The sequence below is a fragment of the Octodon degus genome, unplaced genomic scaffold, assembly GCF_000260255.1.
Source record: "Octodon degus isolate 3935 unplaced genomic scaffold, OctDeg1.0 scaffold00028, whole genome shotgun sequence".
Taxonomy (NCBI): domain Eukaryota; kingdom Metazoa; phylum Chordata; class Mammalia; order Rodentia; family Octodontidae; genus Octodon; species Octodon degus.
Window position 1 is genome coordinate 9,414,960 of NW_004524604.1, and position 14,039 is coordinate 9,428,998.

The 14,039-nt window shown below is 35.4% G+C and overlaps 1 protein-coding gene across 5 annotated transcripts in view; it reads right to left on the bottom strand.

The window, feature by feature from the left end:
• Phkb (phosphorylase kinase regulatory subunit beta) overlaps positions 1–14,039 on the bottom strand; it is a 268,116-nt gene that overhangs the window by 27,563 nt on the left and 226,514 nt on the right. For 3 of the 5 annotated variants that reach the window (XM_023712977.1, XM_023712978.1, XM_004629192.2), the window contains 6 exons: positions 13,131–13,192; positions 12,880–13,042; positions 11,754–11,835; positions 9,411–9,468; positions 8,229–8,319; positions 4,228–4,430 (listed from right to left, as the gene is read on the bottom strand). In XM_023712977.1, the coding sequence (XP_023568745.1) occupies positions 4,228–4,430; positions 8,229–8,319; positions 9,411–9,468; positions 11,754–11,835; positions 12,880–13,042; positions 13,131–13,192 (659 nt within the window). Of the gene's footprint in view, positions 1–4,227; positions 4,431–7,185; positions 7,277–8,228; positions 8,320–9,410; positions 9,469–11,753; positions 11,836–12,879; positions 13,043–13,130; positions 13,193–14,039 lie in introns of all 5 variants that reach the window. The other 2 variants (XM_023712979.1, XM_004629191.2) reach the window with 1 other exon arrangement.

The following is a 14,039-nucleotide window of genomic DNA, read 5'->3' on the forward strand; positions in this document are numbered from 1 at the left end:
GTGGGTGGCTCCCAAACCAACCAAATAGACAATTAATGCCTATTGTTATACAACAATTAAAGCTGATGCTACTTATTCCTTGTGAGCCTGCAAAGGGTTGCAAATGTACAGGGACACCACTAATACAATAGAATTTCACTATTCCAGTGAGCTATAAGACAAAGAATAATTAAGATTTCACAGCAAATTTCTTCATGAGTTGTTTTTCTACTGTCATTAAGTACTAAGTCACATGCCACTACATTGACATTTTTATTTTGTGTGACAAAGTTTAAAGTATATGGTACTTTTTATGGAGCTGAAAAAAAAGCATAGAAAAACAGGAAGGAAACTATTTTCAGAATAAGCTAAACATACATTCCCATGAAGAGAATGAAGCTGCACGTAGATTTGAATTCAAAAAAAGGAAATTATATGGAATATTTTGTGAAAGAATGTAAGCTAAAATGCCCAATAAACAATAAAGGTAAAATTATTAGACACTAAAAAGACAGCATTATAAAAACTTGGAAATCTGTTTATCTTTAAAACTTTGTTTAAACTTCTGTATGGATGACTATCACTTGAATAGCTCTCCAACTAGAATATTTCTTACAAATACTGTTTGGAAGAATTACAACTTACACTTCTCAGTCTAACAGAAATGCTTGAGTCTGTGACAAAAGACTATACCCTGCATGAATACTGAATATCCTATTTCTTTCTATGTAGAGTCAATTTACATAAAAGACCCATTTCTATAGGCTCACATGTTGTCAGTGGTGGGAACTGAAAACATTAGAGCAAACAGACTGAACAAATCAGGATATGATTCAAAGCTCTTATGATTGACATGGAATACCTCTAAATCTTTAAAAAGGAACAGCTTAGGAGGATAAAAATGAAGGGCAAGTTCTATGGAGATACGGTTTATTTTCGAAGCAAGTGAGGAGATACAAAATGGGAAATTCATCTGAAATATACTATAGTTGAAATCAGGCAAAGTTTAAAAAATAAACTGAAGCAAAATTTTTATGTAATAATAAAAACATAACTTAGAAATTTCTTAAAGAGAACAACTGACACAAATTGAGGCATATTTTTCAAATTATGTTATAGACATATATACATAGAATTAGAGTTTTTTAAGATAAAAAGTGTAATACATTTATAATTTTAAAAATGTATCTTGGGCATTTATAAATGTTAGTATTAGAACTACTGTCTTAGTTATTTTTTCTTCATTGCTGAGACAAAATACCTGACACCCAAAGGTTTATTTAGCTCATAGTTTGTAAAGGTTTGGCTTCATAATCGGCTTGCTCCAAGGTAGGGTGGCTTGTCAGAGAACAGTTCATGGCAGAAAGAAGGTAGCAAAATAACAAGGGACACCACAGCTCTTTCTATTCCTTGTATCTTACCCAGGCTGCTTGGGTGCATAGCACTCACTTCCTTAACCCTAGTGCCCTTGATCCTAGTATTGTACCATGAATCAATTCCAGTGTCACTCACTGTACATCCAGTCACTTCTGAAAAAGCCTCGCCTATGCCTGTATAAGGCTTTGGTAGATATCTAAATACAAGCCATAACAGTTATAATGTATTTAAAATCAGTCTTCCTAATAAACAGTGGGTAATTGCAGTGCTTCATTACTTAAAACAGTGCCAAAAATTAGACTGCAGGAAGATATGTTCTTTTGTACTTGTACACTAATGTAGCATAAATTTATTGAGGGATGTCAATATTGTAAAATAAGTAATGAGTTTTTACATATAATACTAAAGGAAAACTGAGTATTTTTCAGAAAGTGCTTCATACTTTCTGAAAAACTGCTGAGACAAAATATAAAACTAAAACTAAGAAATGAAAAGGAAGGGCTGGGGAGATAGCTCAGTAGAATAAGTGCCTGCCTGGCAAGCACAGGGTCCTGAGTTCAATCCCCGGTATCACACACACACACACAAGTGATTTAAAAAAAAAAAAGAAATGACTGGGAAATCAACCCATTATTAAGCAAAAAGGGAAAAAGTAACAAAAAAGTATGATAAATACAAAACAAAATAAAATGTAAAAAATAAAGAAATGATGTCATTATAAAAATATTTCTATTAAAAAGAATATGACATATATTGAATTATTGCTACCTATGCATTTAAAATGATATATTTTTAATTTGATATAAGACATAAACATAAATACAGCATGAGTGCAGAATATAGATACACATATATGCATATGTACATATACATACCAAATTTTACAACACTGACTGTAAAGAGATGGAAGACAATACATCAAGTTAATAATGACAGTTAAAGAAATCAGGCAGCGATATTAGACAAAAGTTAGTTCTACATCTTCAACACTGGTAATGGTAATGTTCACCATATCAGAGTAAAGTTTTTAAGAAGTTCTTATCTTTTAAGAGATTACACACTTGTTATAGTTTCATATCTAGATGTCCCTTCAAATCCTCATGCAATCATAGGTAGGGCTTTTTAGGAGATGACTGAATCATGAGGTGTGTGTCACTCATCCTTGGATAGTCCAATCGTGGGTTTACAACTAGGTGTAAGGTTGGGAGGTGAAACCTGGTGGAGAGGGTTTCTTCCTGGGGGTGTGGCCTGGAAGGGTGTTTGCATATCTTTCCTCTCCCCCTGATCTGGCTCTGCTTCCTGCTGGCCGTGCCATGAACTATTTCTTCTTCATGATGCCCCTCTGCCATGCAGATCACAGACTGAAACATCTACAAACTGTGAGCCAAAATAAAGTTGAAGGAACCTCACTTCCTTCAACTTGTGGGTATCGAATATTTTGTCCCAGTAACAAAAAAGTAATAAAGACAACATTGAAAAATTCACAGATTAGATAATAGGTTAATTTGCTTTTAACAGGTCTAGAGAGGGACTGGGTAGGTTAAATAGTGGGTGGCAGTCTAGGTGAAATAAGACTGGGTACATGAACTATTGAAGCTGGGTGATAATATGAATCACATGGCTTTCTTATCCTACTCAAATGACACAAAGGAAAATATACTAACAAAAGCAATTAAGTGACATTGACAAAAATAGAGGATTTTTTTTGGTACCAGAAATTGAATTCATGACCTTGACCTTGTCAGGTAGGCATCGTGCCTCTGAGCTACACTGCTGGCCAAAAACCAAAGTTTTAAACTGTTATAAAAACCCAATAAGTGCAGAGAGAAACAGATACAACCATAAGAATAATGAGACATCAGTAATCAAAGATTAAGCAGAATAGAAAGAATAATGATACTGACAAATCAGTCAGCAAACTATATTCCCACTCACATAAACATGTATCTGCATCCAACAAATGGAAATATGTGTTCTTTTCCAACTTTAAGGAATATCCCCTTAGTTGGCATGCTATTCCATAGGCTCAGACTCTTATGTGACTTTTCATAATTAGACTGCATTTACATGATACTTGTAACATACTTCATTAGGTAGCCTAGGCTTTTTGAAACATACATCATTCCTTTCATTCTCACATAAAACAAGGAGGCTGGTATAAACGTAAAATTAAGGTTTAGCTATTTGTCCAAAGTGGCAAAGAATGATAAATGGCAGTCAGAATCTGAACTCAGTTCTGTTGAATGCCAGAGCCTGGTTAACTTCCTTTATGCCATAGTTCCTCACAACTGTTTTTTTAGAACTGGGGACTGATCCCAGAGACGTGTACATGCTCCACAAGCATTCTACCACTGAGCCATACTGCAGCCTCTTCACAGCACTCTTGATTAAGACAATTCAAGCTCACCAAAGTCTTTCTTTCAGTTATTTCTTCAAACTTACGACTTTAAAAATTAACCACTAGATTTTGGTAGAAAATGGATGCAAAACATTCCTGAAAGGCCCACAGTTTTATCTATGCGTGTTCTCCTGAAACCTTTTCCTGAACATCATTTTTCTCCTAAAGGCTTTCTTGTTTTATTTATAGGTATTTTTATAAGTACTGTGCTGAGGATTTTTTTTTTAACACAATGCAGATGTAGAAATCCCTGGAGTTCAACTTTACCAGAGAGCTTTACAATGTTTAACATAAACATGAAGATTCTTTCAGCCCACTGGCATTATTCCAATCCTATCTCCGTGGCTTGGGACAAGGCGTACTTTCCTAAATACTCATCAGATATCCTGAGTGTTGCTTCGCATGGAAAGCCTGAGTCTGTTAAAGAATAGCTTGAATAACTTGCTACATGCAAATGAAAGTACTTTACTCACCCAATTCGTATTTTCAGCATGCCACTGAATAACTCAGGGTTATTGGAGATGATCCAGCCAATATGTATGACCAGTTCTTGTTGGATGACTGCTTCCCTCTCATCATGGGTATTACACTTATAATAGATGATGTTCTTAATCACTCTTGGAGACAAAGGATTAGAGATAACTTCTTCTTCATGCCCAAAGGCACCCAGAGTTACCTACAAGTGGCAGAATCTTATTGTAAAACTTTCCTAGCTACTAAAAGATAAAAAAAAAATCAAAGCTCAGGATGACTGACAGGCTGAAACTGCTCTGTATAAGCTACCGAATTAGGTAAAATAACTGTTCTGCTATTTATTAAAACGGCTTTCAAAGAATAACTCACATTGGAGTTCATAATGGTTCACAGTCTGGCCTAAAATATAAGGATAGGTGAGGGTTTCAGTTAGGGGAGTGAAAGTGAGTTGATATAAATAACTATTAAAATAAAATTGTTTGAGATGACTTTTGTCCTAGAAACTCCCAGACAAGCCACAATGTAATGAATAGTTTTATTTTACTACAGTCTATAAAATCTAGTATTTGAAAAATATAGTTTTTCTTTCTTTTACCATTTCTCAGGAGAAACCTTCTGCTCTTTAACACTGTGTCACCCAGCTCTTGCATAGCCCTCAGTTTCCCTGGCATAACACTAGATTGATTTCCACCCTTCAGAAAGGAATGAATGAGGCTGCCAGAAACTTAAGAAAGGAAAAATCATAGAAATGGCAAAGAAAATTCAGAGCAGAAAGTGCTGCTGGAGCTGGCAAGGGAATAACTGGTCTCTCTCTCCTCTCTCTGTGGTCTTCTGCCTTCCAGAAAAGCCTGAAGCCCCTGCTTCTCTCATCTTTTCTTTCCATCTCTCTTCTATATATAGTGAACAGTTATATGAGACAGGGAATAAAAGCATATCAAAGGGTATTTGTATTTTCAGAAATGAAGGGAAATAGTAGAAAATGGGGTCTTTTACCCCAATTTTGTAATGCAGTGTAATAGCTACTTTATCATATAACAGTGATATCAACCAGTTAGCCCAAGTATGATTACTTTTATTACAATGCCACTGTGTAAAGAAGAAAACAAACCGGAGGTACATCATTGCCTCTGAAAATGATGACTAAACCACTATTTCACTCCAGAGAGCATGAAGTAATCTAAAAGTGCTTTACATAAACAATATTACTTCAGCTTTCAAGGAGGCTGAGTACTCTATTTTTGCCCCATTTTCATCTCCTGTTTTTCTAAAGAGTTATAATATGGTCAATGAATGGCCTTCCTGCACCTGGTAATGAATCTGAACTGCTACCCTCTTGGGCCTATCCAGCTCTGAAGGGAACTATCTTCTTGGGAGATGTGCTGATCTGAGGGGCAAAGGTCCAGCTGTAGCCTCAGAGCAGGGCAGGATAGGCTCAAGGTTTCTGGCATATGGGAGTAGGGTTTCAGGCTTCAGGGTACAAGTCCCTTCTAGACTCTGTATAGAACTGACAGGATCTGCTCCAATCAGCCCTTGTAGTGTCAGGTTCAGTGACTATGAAGATCTGCAAAGAATGTTCACATTAACATGTTCACATGTGGCAGAACTAACTTCATTTTAGATACATTGCAGGTACCTAAAATCAAAGAAAAATAGCCTACTTAATTTTCTCTCATAGTTGGAATAGTCCAGGGGGAAAAATATGACACTTGGCTGGAGGCAAGTAAATTATGTCCTGTACTTATGTCTACTTTAGCTGACAAATGGGGAGGAAAAGTTTACCTCTTAATGATTTATAGAACACAGAAGATAGCATATATGAAAAGTAACTTTTCCATAGGAGTTTTCATTAGTATAATTATTTTTAATTGCTAGTCAAAATTATAGAAAAAATAGCTTATTACTCTAACATTTCAGAAGCTAGCTACCAGGAAGACATAATTTCAATCCTAATTAAGAGCATTGAGATGTCAGCCACTGGTTGATTCTATTAAAGAAGGTTAAAGTATTTCATATTACCAAAGCTTATTATCTCTCTAGGTTAGCTGTCATGAAAACACAATAAAGCATACACATTGTCAAAAAAAGAGAAAGCAAGCAGAAAAGCAAGCAGGTTTCCTTATAATCAAAGAATGATTCAGCCAGGAAATTAGAAATTACAGAAAACAAGAATGAGCAGCCACATCTCACTCCACATATCCACATGCATATCCACAGAGGCTTGATTGAACACATATTTACCAAGTGTCTAGTCAAAGCCAGGTCCCATGCTTGGCACACTGGGACATGTCCTGGACAAGATAGGCTCTGAGCTCAGGTGCTTACAGCCTACCACCCAAAAAACTGGAATCATGCGCAGACTGAGACAGGTCATGAGCCTGGTATGGGAACCCAGAGGAGAGAGACACTGCAGCAAACTACAGTTGGCTTTCTGACAAGAAAGTGACAGAGTCAGCGTTGGTGGGTAGGCAGAAGCTGGAGGAAGAGATGGTCTGGGGAGTCAGTAATACAGGGAGCAGCACTAGCCATGCAGACTCTGGCTCTGCCTGGACACCAGTGTGTTCTAAGGCACTGGAGGAACTCAGGTGAAGCAGAAGAGGAAATGTGTCCTACACTACTCACCTGTCTTTGCTCTGCCTAGCCTATACCTTCCTGAAATATTTTAGTAAGTAGTATTCCAGTTTCTGTATCTGTACCTGCACTGGCCTCAAGTTAACACAGGAGTTAAAAAGTATAGCTCTGGGGTGCAGCAGGAAAAAGAGAATGGCCCACTTGGTAACTGTGCAGCTTTAAAACTCCATCTTCCTTACTTAAGAGACTTGTGACAAAATGCGTGAGCCACTATTAATCTGTCTATAAGAGGTCTATGACACTGAGTTGTGTCAAATTTAAAATTAGGGATTCAACCCAGGAACCTTTGCAGCTGTGATCAAATGAGTGTCTGAAAATCAGATACTTACCTGTTTGCCCTGCACTAAAACATTAGTAATGGATGGGGCCAGGCTGTCCACTACTTTATTTAAAAGACTTGCTGCACGGCGTACAACCGACCTGGGGGCAAAGAAGAGAGTAGGCCAGATGTTCACAAACCTAAAAGATGATGAATGCATGGGGCCCTGATTACACAACCTTAAAAACATACACATTTGGGTCTGCCTGCGATTACTTGGAAGAAACACTACACCCAAGACATTGGAGCTAACAGCTGAAATTTTCCAGCTGGGAGGAGTAGCCAGAAGTAGGGAGGGAGAGTCCCTCACTCTTAGTCTGCCTGCAGATGGTGTCACAGGTACTGTTGATGCCATTATCAATTTTAAAAGGAAGAAAAGGGAGCCTAAGTACTTAAGGAGGGACAGCAAGGGGAAGAATTAAGAGAATGTTCTGATTTGCACTAGCAAATTCATTATTAAGTCTGTCACTGGTTATTGTGAACTATTCTTACAACCACTTTAAATCATGCATCTTTTGGTACCTAAATAATCAAATCCCTGGATTAGAGGACTCAAAACTGAATTTTAGAAAGTGCTATAATGAAATACCAGCACTTTTTTTCCTTGATAAAACTAGAATTGGGGGAAGGAATTCACACTGCTATTTTTACATTCCTGAAAAAGTCCTAGAATATAGGGAGAACAGACTTTTTTTAAAGGCAGCACATGAATACATAGGACATTTTTCCCTCAGAAGTGAAAATTCACATGAAACATTTAAATGGAAAAAATATAATTAAAATCTAAGTTTGACACTAGCTGTGATTTCAAAAATTATACTTCAGGATATACCCTGAAACTGGCCTACAGAAAGCATTTATATTTTTTAACTTCAGCATAAATGACAAAGTAGAAAATTAAGCCAATAACGAATAAAGTTAGTGAAACAAACACTTCCTGTTTGTAAAAAGCTTTTACCCACACACTATAAGACTAGAAGACATACTCAACCCTCAGAGTGCAAGTAAGCGCACACATTTCAAGCAGCTTGGCTTTCCACATTCGCATGTTACCTGTTTCCCATGTACCAGAAAAGTAGTAATGTGAGGGGCTATAGAGGAAGAAAATTTCTGGGTAAATGCAGCCCCGCAGCGTACCGCCAACCTGGGTGTGTCAGTGGAAAGTCATAAAAGGGAAAATACAACAAATAAAACTTCCAAGAGTTTATTTTTTTACAAAAACTCAGAAAACTAAATATTTGGTAGTTAACGATTTATCTAACTATACAAGTAGAATATAAAAAGCAAGAGCAGGTTTACTTAGCTAAAAATAAGACTAGAGACCACATTTGAAGCTTGCTAGATAAAAAGAACATGTATTGGCTCAAATGCCTGCATTACTACACTGAGACTTTAGAGTAAAAAATTTAAGAAACTACAGAATTATTCCATTATTTCTTTTGGGTAAGAATGGTATATTTACTATAAAAAGAGATGAAATATTAAGAGACTGTTTTTTTTTAGTCCTCTGATTTTAGAGATCAGAAATCTGAGGCTCATGGATGTTAAGGGAATTTATGACATTGCCTAAGACTTCTTTAAAAAATTAAATAATAACTAGCCAATTTAAAAAAATATATGTACTGTTATTTTATATTCTAATAAAATTGCTAAAGTTGCATCAAAACGCAAGGGGCCCTATCTTCCTCATTATGAAGTTAAACAACTTTGTTTAAATGTACATTTATACATATTTATTATTTGCTTTTAGTCCCTGGGAAGAGAATTTTTATGTAGAAAAAAAGGTTGTTTTTCAGGAAGCAGTTATAATCACTGTGCTTGGTCAAACTTAAAGTGATGAGAGAACTACCTGTTAAGTAGAATATTTTTGCTTATCATTAAATGAGACACTGGCCACTTTTGTCAAGGCCTTCTATGATAACGGAACAGGTTTTCTGAATGGTGGATGGAGGAGGCAGAGCAGGAAAGAGTCACTTGGAATCATTCCCATGAACCCTTTCCTGGTTCATTCCCCATGAAGGTCTTTATTCCTAGTTTTTTCTTCTAGTATCTTGACACAGCCATGCTACAGTGGAACACAGGCATGTCCTAAGAAAGTGCATAGTCTTGATGCCATAAGCTTGGAATTTAAAAATAAAAATTAGGATGAATAACCATCTCTAAAACTGGTCTACTGTCTTTAGGATACTGCATATGACAACACAAAAATAAAATGACAAGGACACTAATACAAACCAAAGCTTTTTGCTGCCAGCTCTTCTATAGACTCTCTCAATGTGATCAGAAACGGTACCTAGACATTGGATAATAGAGTCTTTGTTGAAGAAAGCTTTTACTTAAGTGCATAACATTAATTCCCCTTTAAAAATCACTTACAAACTTTCATTTTGTTCTATAGTTAACACTCTAATGCATTAAGGTTTTGAATAATCTGATAATTTTAATATGTAACCCAAATAAATAGAATGTCCCTAGCATTTATTACTATTTAGTCTGATCATGTATGATCTTGCTACTTATTTTTTGAAATCCAACTTTTTTTTTGGTGGAACTGGGAATTGAACTCATGCCCTTGTGCTTGCCAGGCAAGCACTTATTCTGAGCTATCTCTCCAGTCCCCTAAATCCAACTGTTTTTGAATATATAATATAAACTTTAATAGCTCAGTAGAATAAGAGCTAGCCTGGCAAGTGCAAGGACCTGAGTTCAATCCCCAGGCCCACCAAAAAAAAAAAAAAAAAAAAAAAAAAGCAAATACTATTTTAATTTACTGTAGAAAATAGAAAAACAATATAGTAAAATAAGTACATAAAATTGAACAAATATTGTAGACTCTGAATATAATGACTTTTCATTTATTTGTTCAATGCATGTTTAGTGGGGCCCCAGTTTATGTATGGGACTATTATCATCCCAACATACTCAAGCCTTTACAGCACATAATGAGGTTTTCCTTCTCAGGCTGCAACGCATATGTGGTCTGGTCTCATACCTGCTTTTGACAGTATGTAAATACTGTAACAGGACACAGCACCAAAAAGGAAATGCAAGTGAAGAATAAGATCTTTAACCTTTTGTTTTAACCTTATTTTTATAGTCATAACAAATTAGATACTTATATTTAGATTTTGTAGATGCTTGTGATTTTGAATTTACCATATGGCTTTACAGATTTAAAATATTTAAAGCCTTTCAAAAACCTAAGTAAAAGATGAATATTACTCCCAACTTTATAAAAGTGGTTTAAAAATAATTCTCTCAGTACTTTTATGAACAATTTGATATAAATTTTATTTTATTTAAAAGCCCTACTAAAAATCATTCTAAATTCTAAGTTTCTAATTGAAATGTTAAAGTTTTTTAAAGCCTAATTTTTTTTTTTTAGCTCAGCTAAAGTTTAAATGTCAATGACTGTTCCAAGTAAAATTAATATGCTGTTATGCCAGGTTTGGTGGCACACACCTATAATTCTAGCATTCTGGAAGGCTGAGGCAGGAGGATCACAAGTTTAAGCCCAGCCCTGGCAACTTAGTGAGACTCTATCTCAGGATAAACAATAAAAATGGCAGAGGATATTCATCACTGGGAAGCCCCAGGGCTTAACATCCAGTATCTCATAAACATTGTGTTTATACTTTATAGTTTTGATACTAATTTTCTAATTAGAGAACAATTTTGTTTGAAATCTGTTTAATTCTCAGTAAGTTTATCTTAGCTGCAATAATACAAAAATTAAGTAGACTTCATCCGAATAAATACTTATGATTAGTTCATTACCAAAACTACAAATATTGTTAATTACACTTCTGTTTAGGACACTAACCCAATTTCCAATTCTAACCAAATCAACACACACCTCTTAATAGAGTATATTCAAATAAGTTGAAAAGTTTTAAGTAGCTAGACTAAGTACTTGAAACACGTTCTATACCATTCTGTAGTATAAAATGCTGCATGAAGCAGACTATGATGGAGAACTCCAGGATTTTCATACTTCTATATTGGGTCACTACTACAAAAATTCTTGAGTAATGACCTAACATACAAGTAGGGATTTTGGGGATAATGTGGCTTCATTTTTAATGCAAAGTGGACATAGACATGATTTGACATGATTTATTTGTATTAACTATATTCAGTGCACAATTCTCTTCAATGCCATTTGCCATTCCAAATGGCTGCTGCAGATCATGGAAAAGCTAATTTGTATAGATATAATTATTCAACATTATTCTGGAAAAAATTAGACAAAATAAAACTGGAAACAGAAACTGTCAATAAACAACTATAGAGTCATTAGAGGTTAACAGTCACAGGCAGAATCCAGACTTCAACATTGTTCAAACAACCAGTGAAATAATCAAGCATCTCTGCGCTAAGGCCGTTTAGCAGTTTGTATATCAGCCTATTCCACTCTCAGGGTATGAATGAACACTCTTGAATTAAAAGAAAAAAGGTTTACTGGAGGAGGAAATAACTTTTAACATTTTAGGGGATATATTTTTTGTGTACTTGATATATGTTCAAACATACAGAGGTCCTGTTATTTAAAATGTTCTCATATGTATGTTCCCTTACCTTCCATTGTAATAAAGTTAGGGCCTTCTCTTTTGAGCAGTATACCCAGCAGGACGGCTTGGCTAGCCAAACAACTGCAGTCCTGAAAACATAAATGAACATCAGGAACTAGAATAAAATGAATACAAGAGTTACTGTAAGGGATAACTAATCATGCCACCACATGATACAGAGAAAAAATTCCCTGTTATGAAATTGAAGAAAGATAAAATGTCACTCATATAATAAGCATAAGATGACATTACACAACTATTTATCTTAGATACTGTGGAGCTAGAGGGTGGACAAGCTGGCTTCTTGGGGTAGCAGGATATAATCAAATTTTCCAGGAAATAAAATAAGCAATAAACAGAAAATATGTTGTCTATAAATACTGACACTGATTCTGCCATTCTCTTGAGACCTGGCCAGGTCATTTAAACTCTTACTTCTTTATTGTACTTATTGGTAAAAGGGAGATCAGGTTGCTATCAGCCAATCATGAAGAGATGCATGACAGGAAGGGAAATATGTAGAGTGCTTATTATGGGTTAGGACACTCTACTACGTGTTTTATGAATATTAATATTGCATTCATTGTTAAGTAGAATTATATAATATAATCAATAACAAGGACTGATAGATAATGTCTAGAAGGATATGTTCTAGTCTACATTCTCAAACTTATATGTCTTGACAGCACAGTGTGCACAGTTCTGCCAGTAGAATTTCATTTCTTTCTTAAAAATATGAATAACCTGATGAAAGATAAAATAATAGGTTGCTAAAATATACATGTGGTCAGAGTATTGCTTTCTTCAGCAACAGAAAAGTCTTTAAGGAAGCCCTGGGACTCAGAAAGAGAGAAGACAGGAATGGAAATGGGAGAGAAAAGTCATTGAAAGAAAATTCTGAGAACCCAAAGTCAACTGTCACTGACTTCTTTAGGACTCATACAAAACTCTCATATCTAACATAATCCCATTTATCTGTGCTTCTTAAAGACAACCATGTTAATTTTAGACCAAAGGAGCAACCTCCTATAACAGCCATATGTCCACTGAGAGGACAAGACAACAAGGCTTCACTCTGTCAGTGCCTACTGTGGCAACCTCCCCAGGGCTTATAGGAACTGCATCACCCTCACATTCAGTTTCTGAAGAATTTCATGGGTGGATTTGCTTTTCCACTCAGCAATGGTGATATGTGGCTGCTGTTTCAGTTCGGGATCATCAGGGGTGCTGCTTTGTCGTTTGACTTTTGAATGTTTGGGAAATTCTAGCTCCTCAAAACTCTTAAATTCTGGAAGCCTGGAAATGAAAATGAAGTGCTTCAGATTTCCTGATTTTCAAGTGCAATCACAAGAAGTGGGAAACTAAATAACCAAAAGGTACTTACTCTTCTGTGTCACTGATTCGTAGGAAGTCAAGTTGTTCTACTACAGCTCCTGATATTAGTGTCTGAAATGAGATAAGAAATTATTCTAACCTTTTAAATTCAGCAGTCCATACCCCCAAACTCTCTGCATATATTTTTAATACTTCAAAATTAATATATACATCTAGTAACAAGTTCATGAATCATCATCAATAGAAAAGTCAATATGAGATGAATTCTGTTCTCAGAATTACTGGTTTTTGTCTTTAAGTTAGAATTAAAATAATTCAGTACATATTAAAATAAATACTAAAATATTCACATTGTTTTGTAAAAAGACAATGTGAAGTTACATTTGAATTCTGCTGGTACATTTCAATGACAAGGTATGTCAAACCTCCATTTTTTAGGATTGTAAAAGAACTGATTAACCCATTGCTTCTTTGTACAGTGGCATGTGGCAATCAGCATGTGATCATTTTATTTTTCATTAGTTCTTTATTTCATATTGGGCAAATTAGGTGAGTCTGAATGTAAACCTAGTTTTTGTTTGTCCATGATTCATGGAGAGTGGTACAAATGCCTGATAACCCACAATGGGTTTTAGCATTATTTGTCACTTCCAATTATCTGATCAATTGCCAGAAAATTGAGAAATATACTGTGCAAATAAACTATAAATTGTTTCTAAAAACTAGACAATTCTTTAATTAAAAGTGTCTTACATGTGTTATTGTTCTAATTTCTCTCTTTTTGACTCAAGGAAAGATATCTTTGTTCACAAATACCCAGAGTTGTTCTGCATTCTCTTCTATTGGAAAGTCATTGAGTAGCTCCTCAAAAATATTTGCTTACACCTGGCAGGATGGGCATATTACCAGAAAAACAGCCTAAAGCCTCTGCACAGAGTTTGAGTTCAAGTTGACTGAG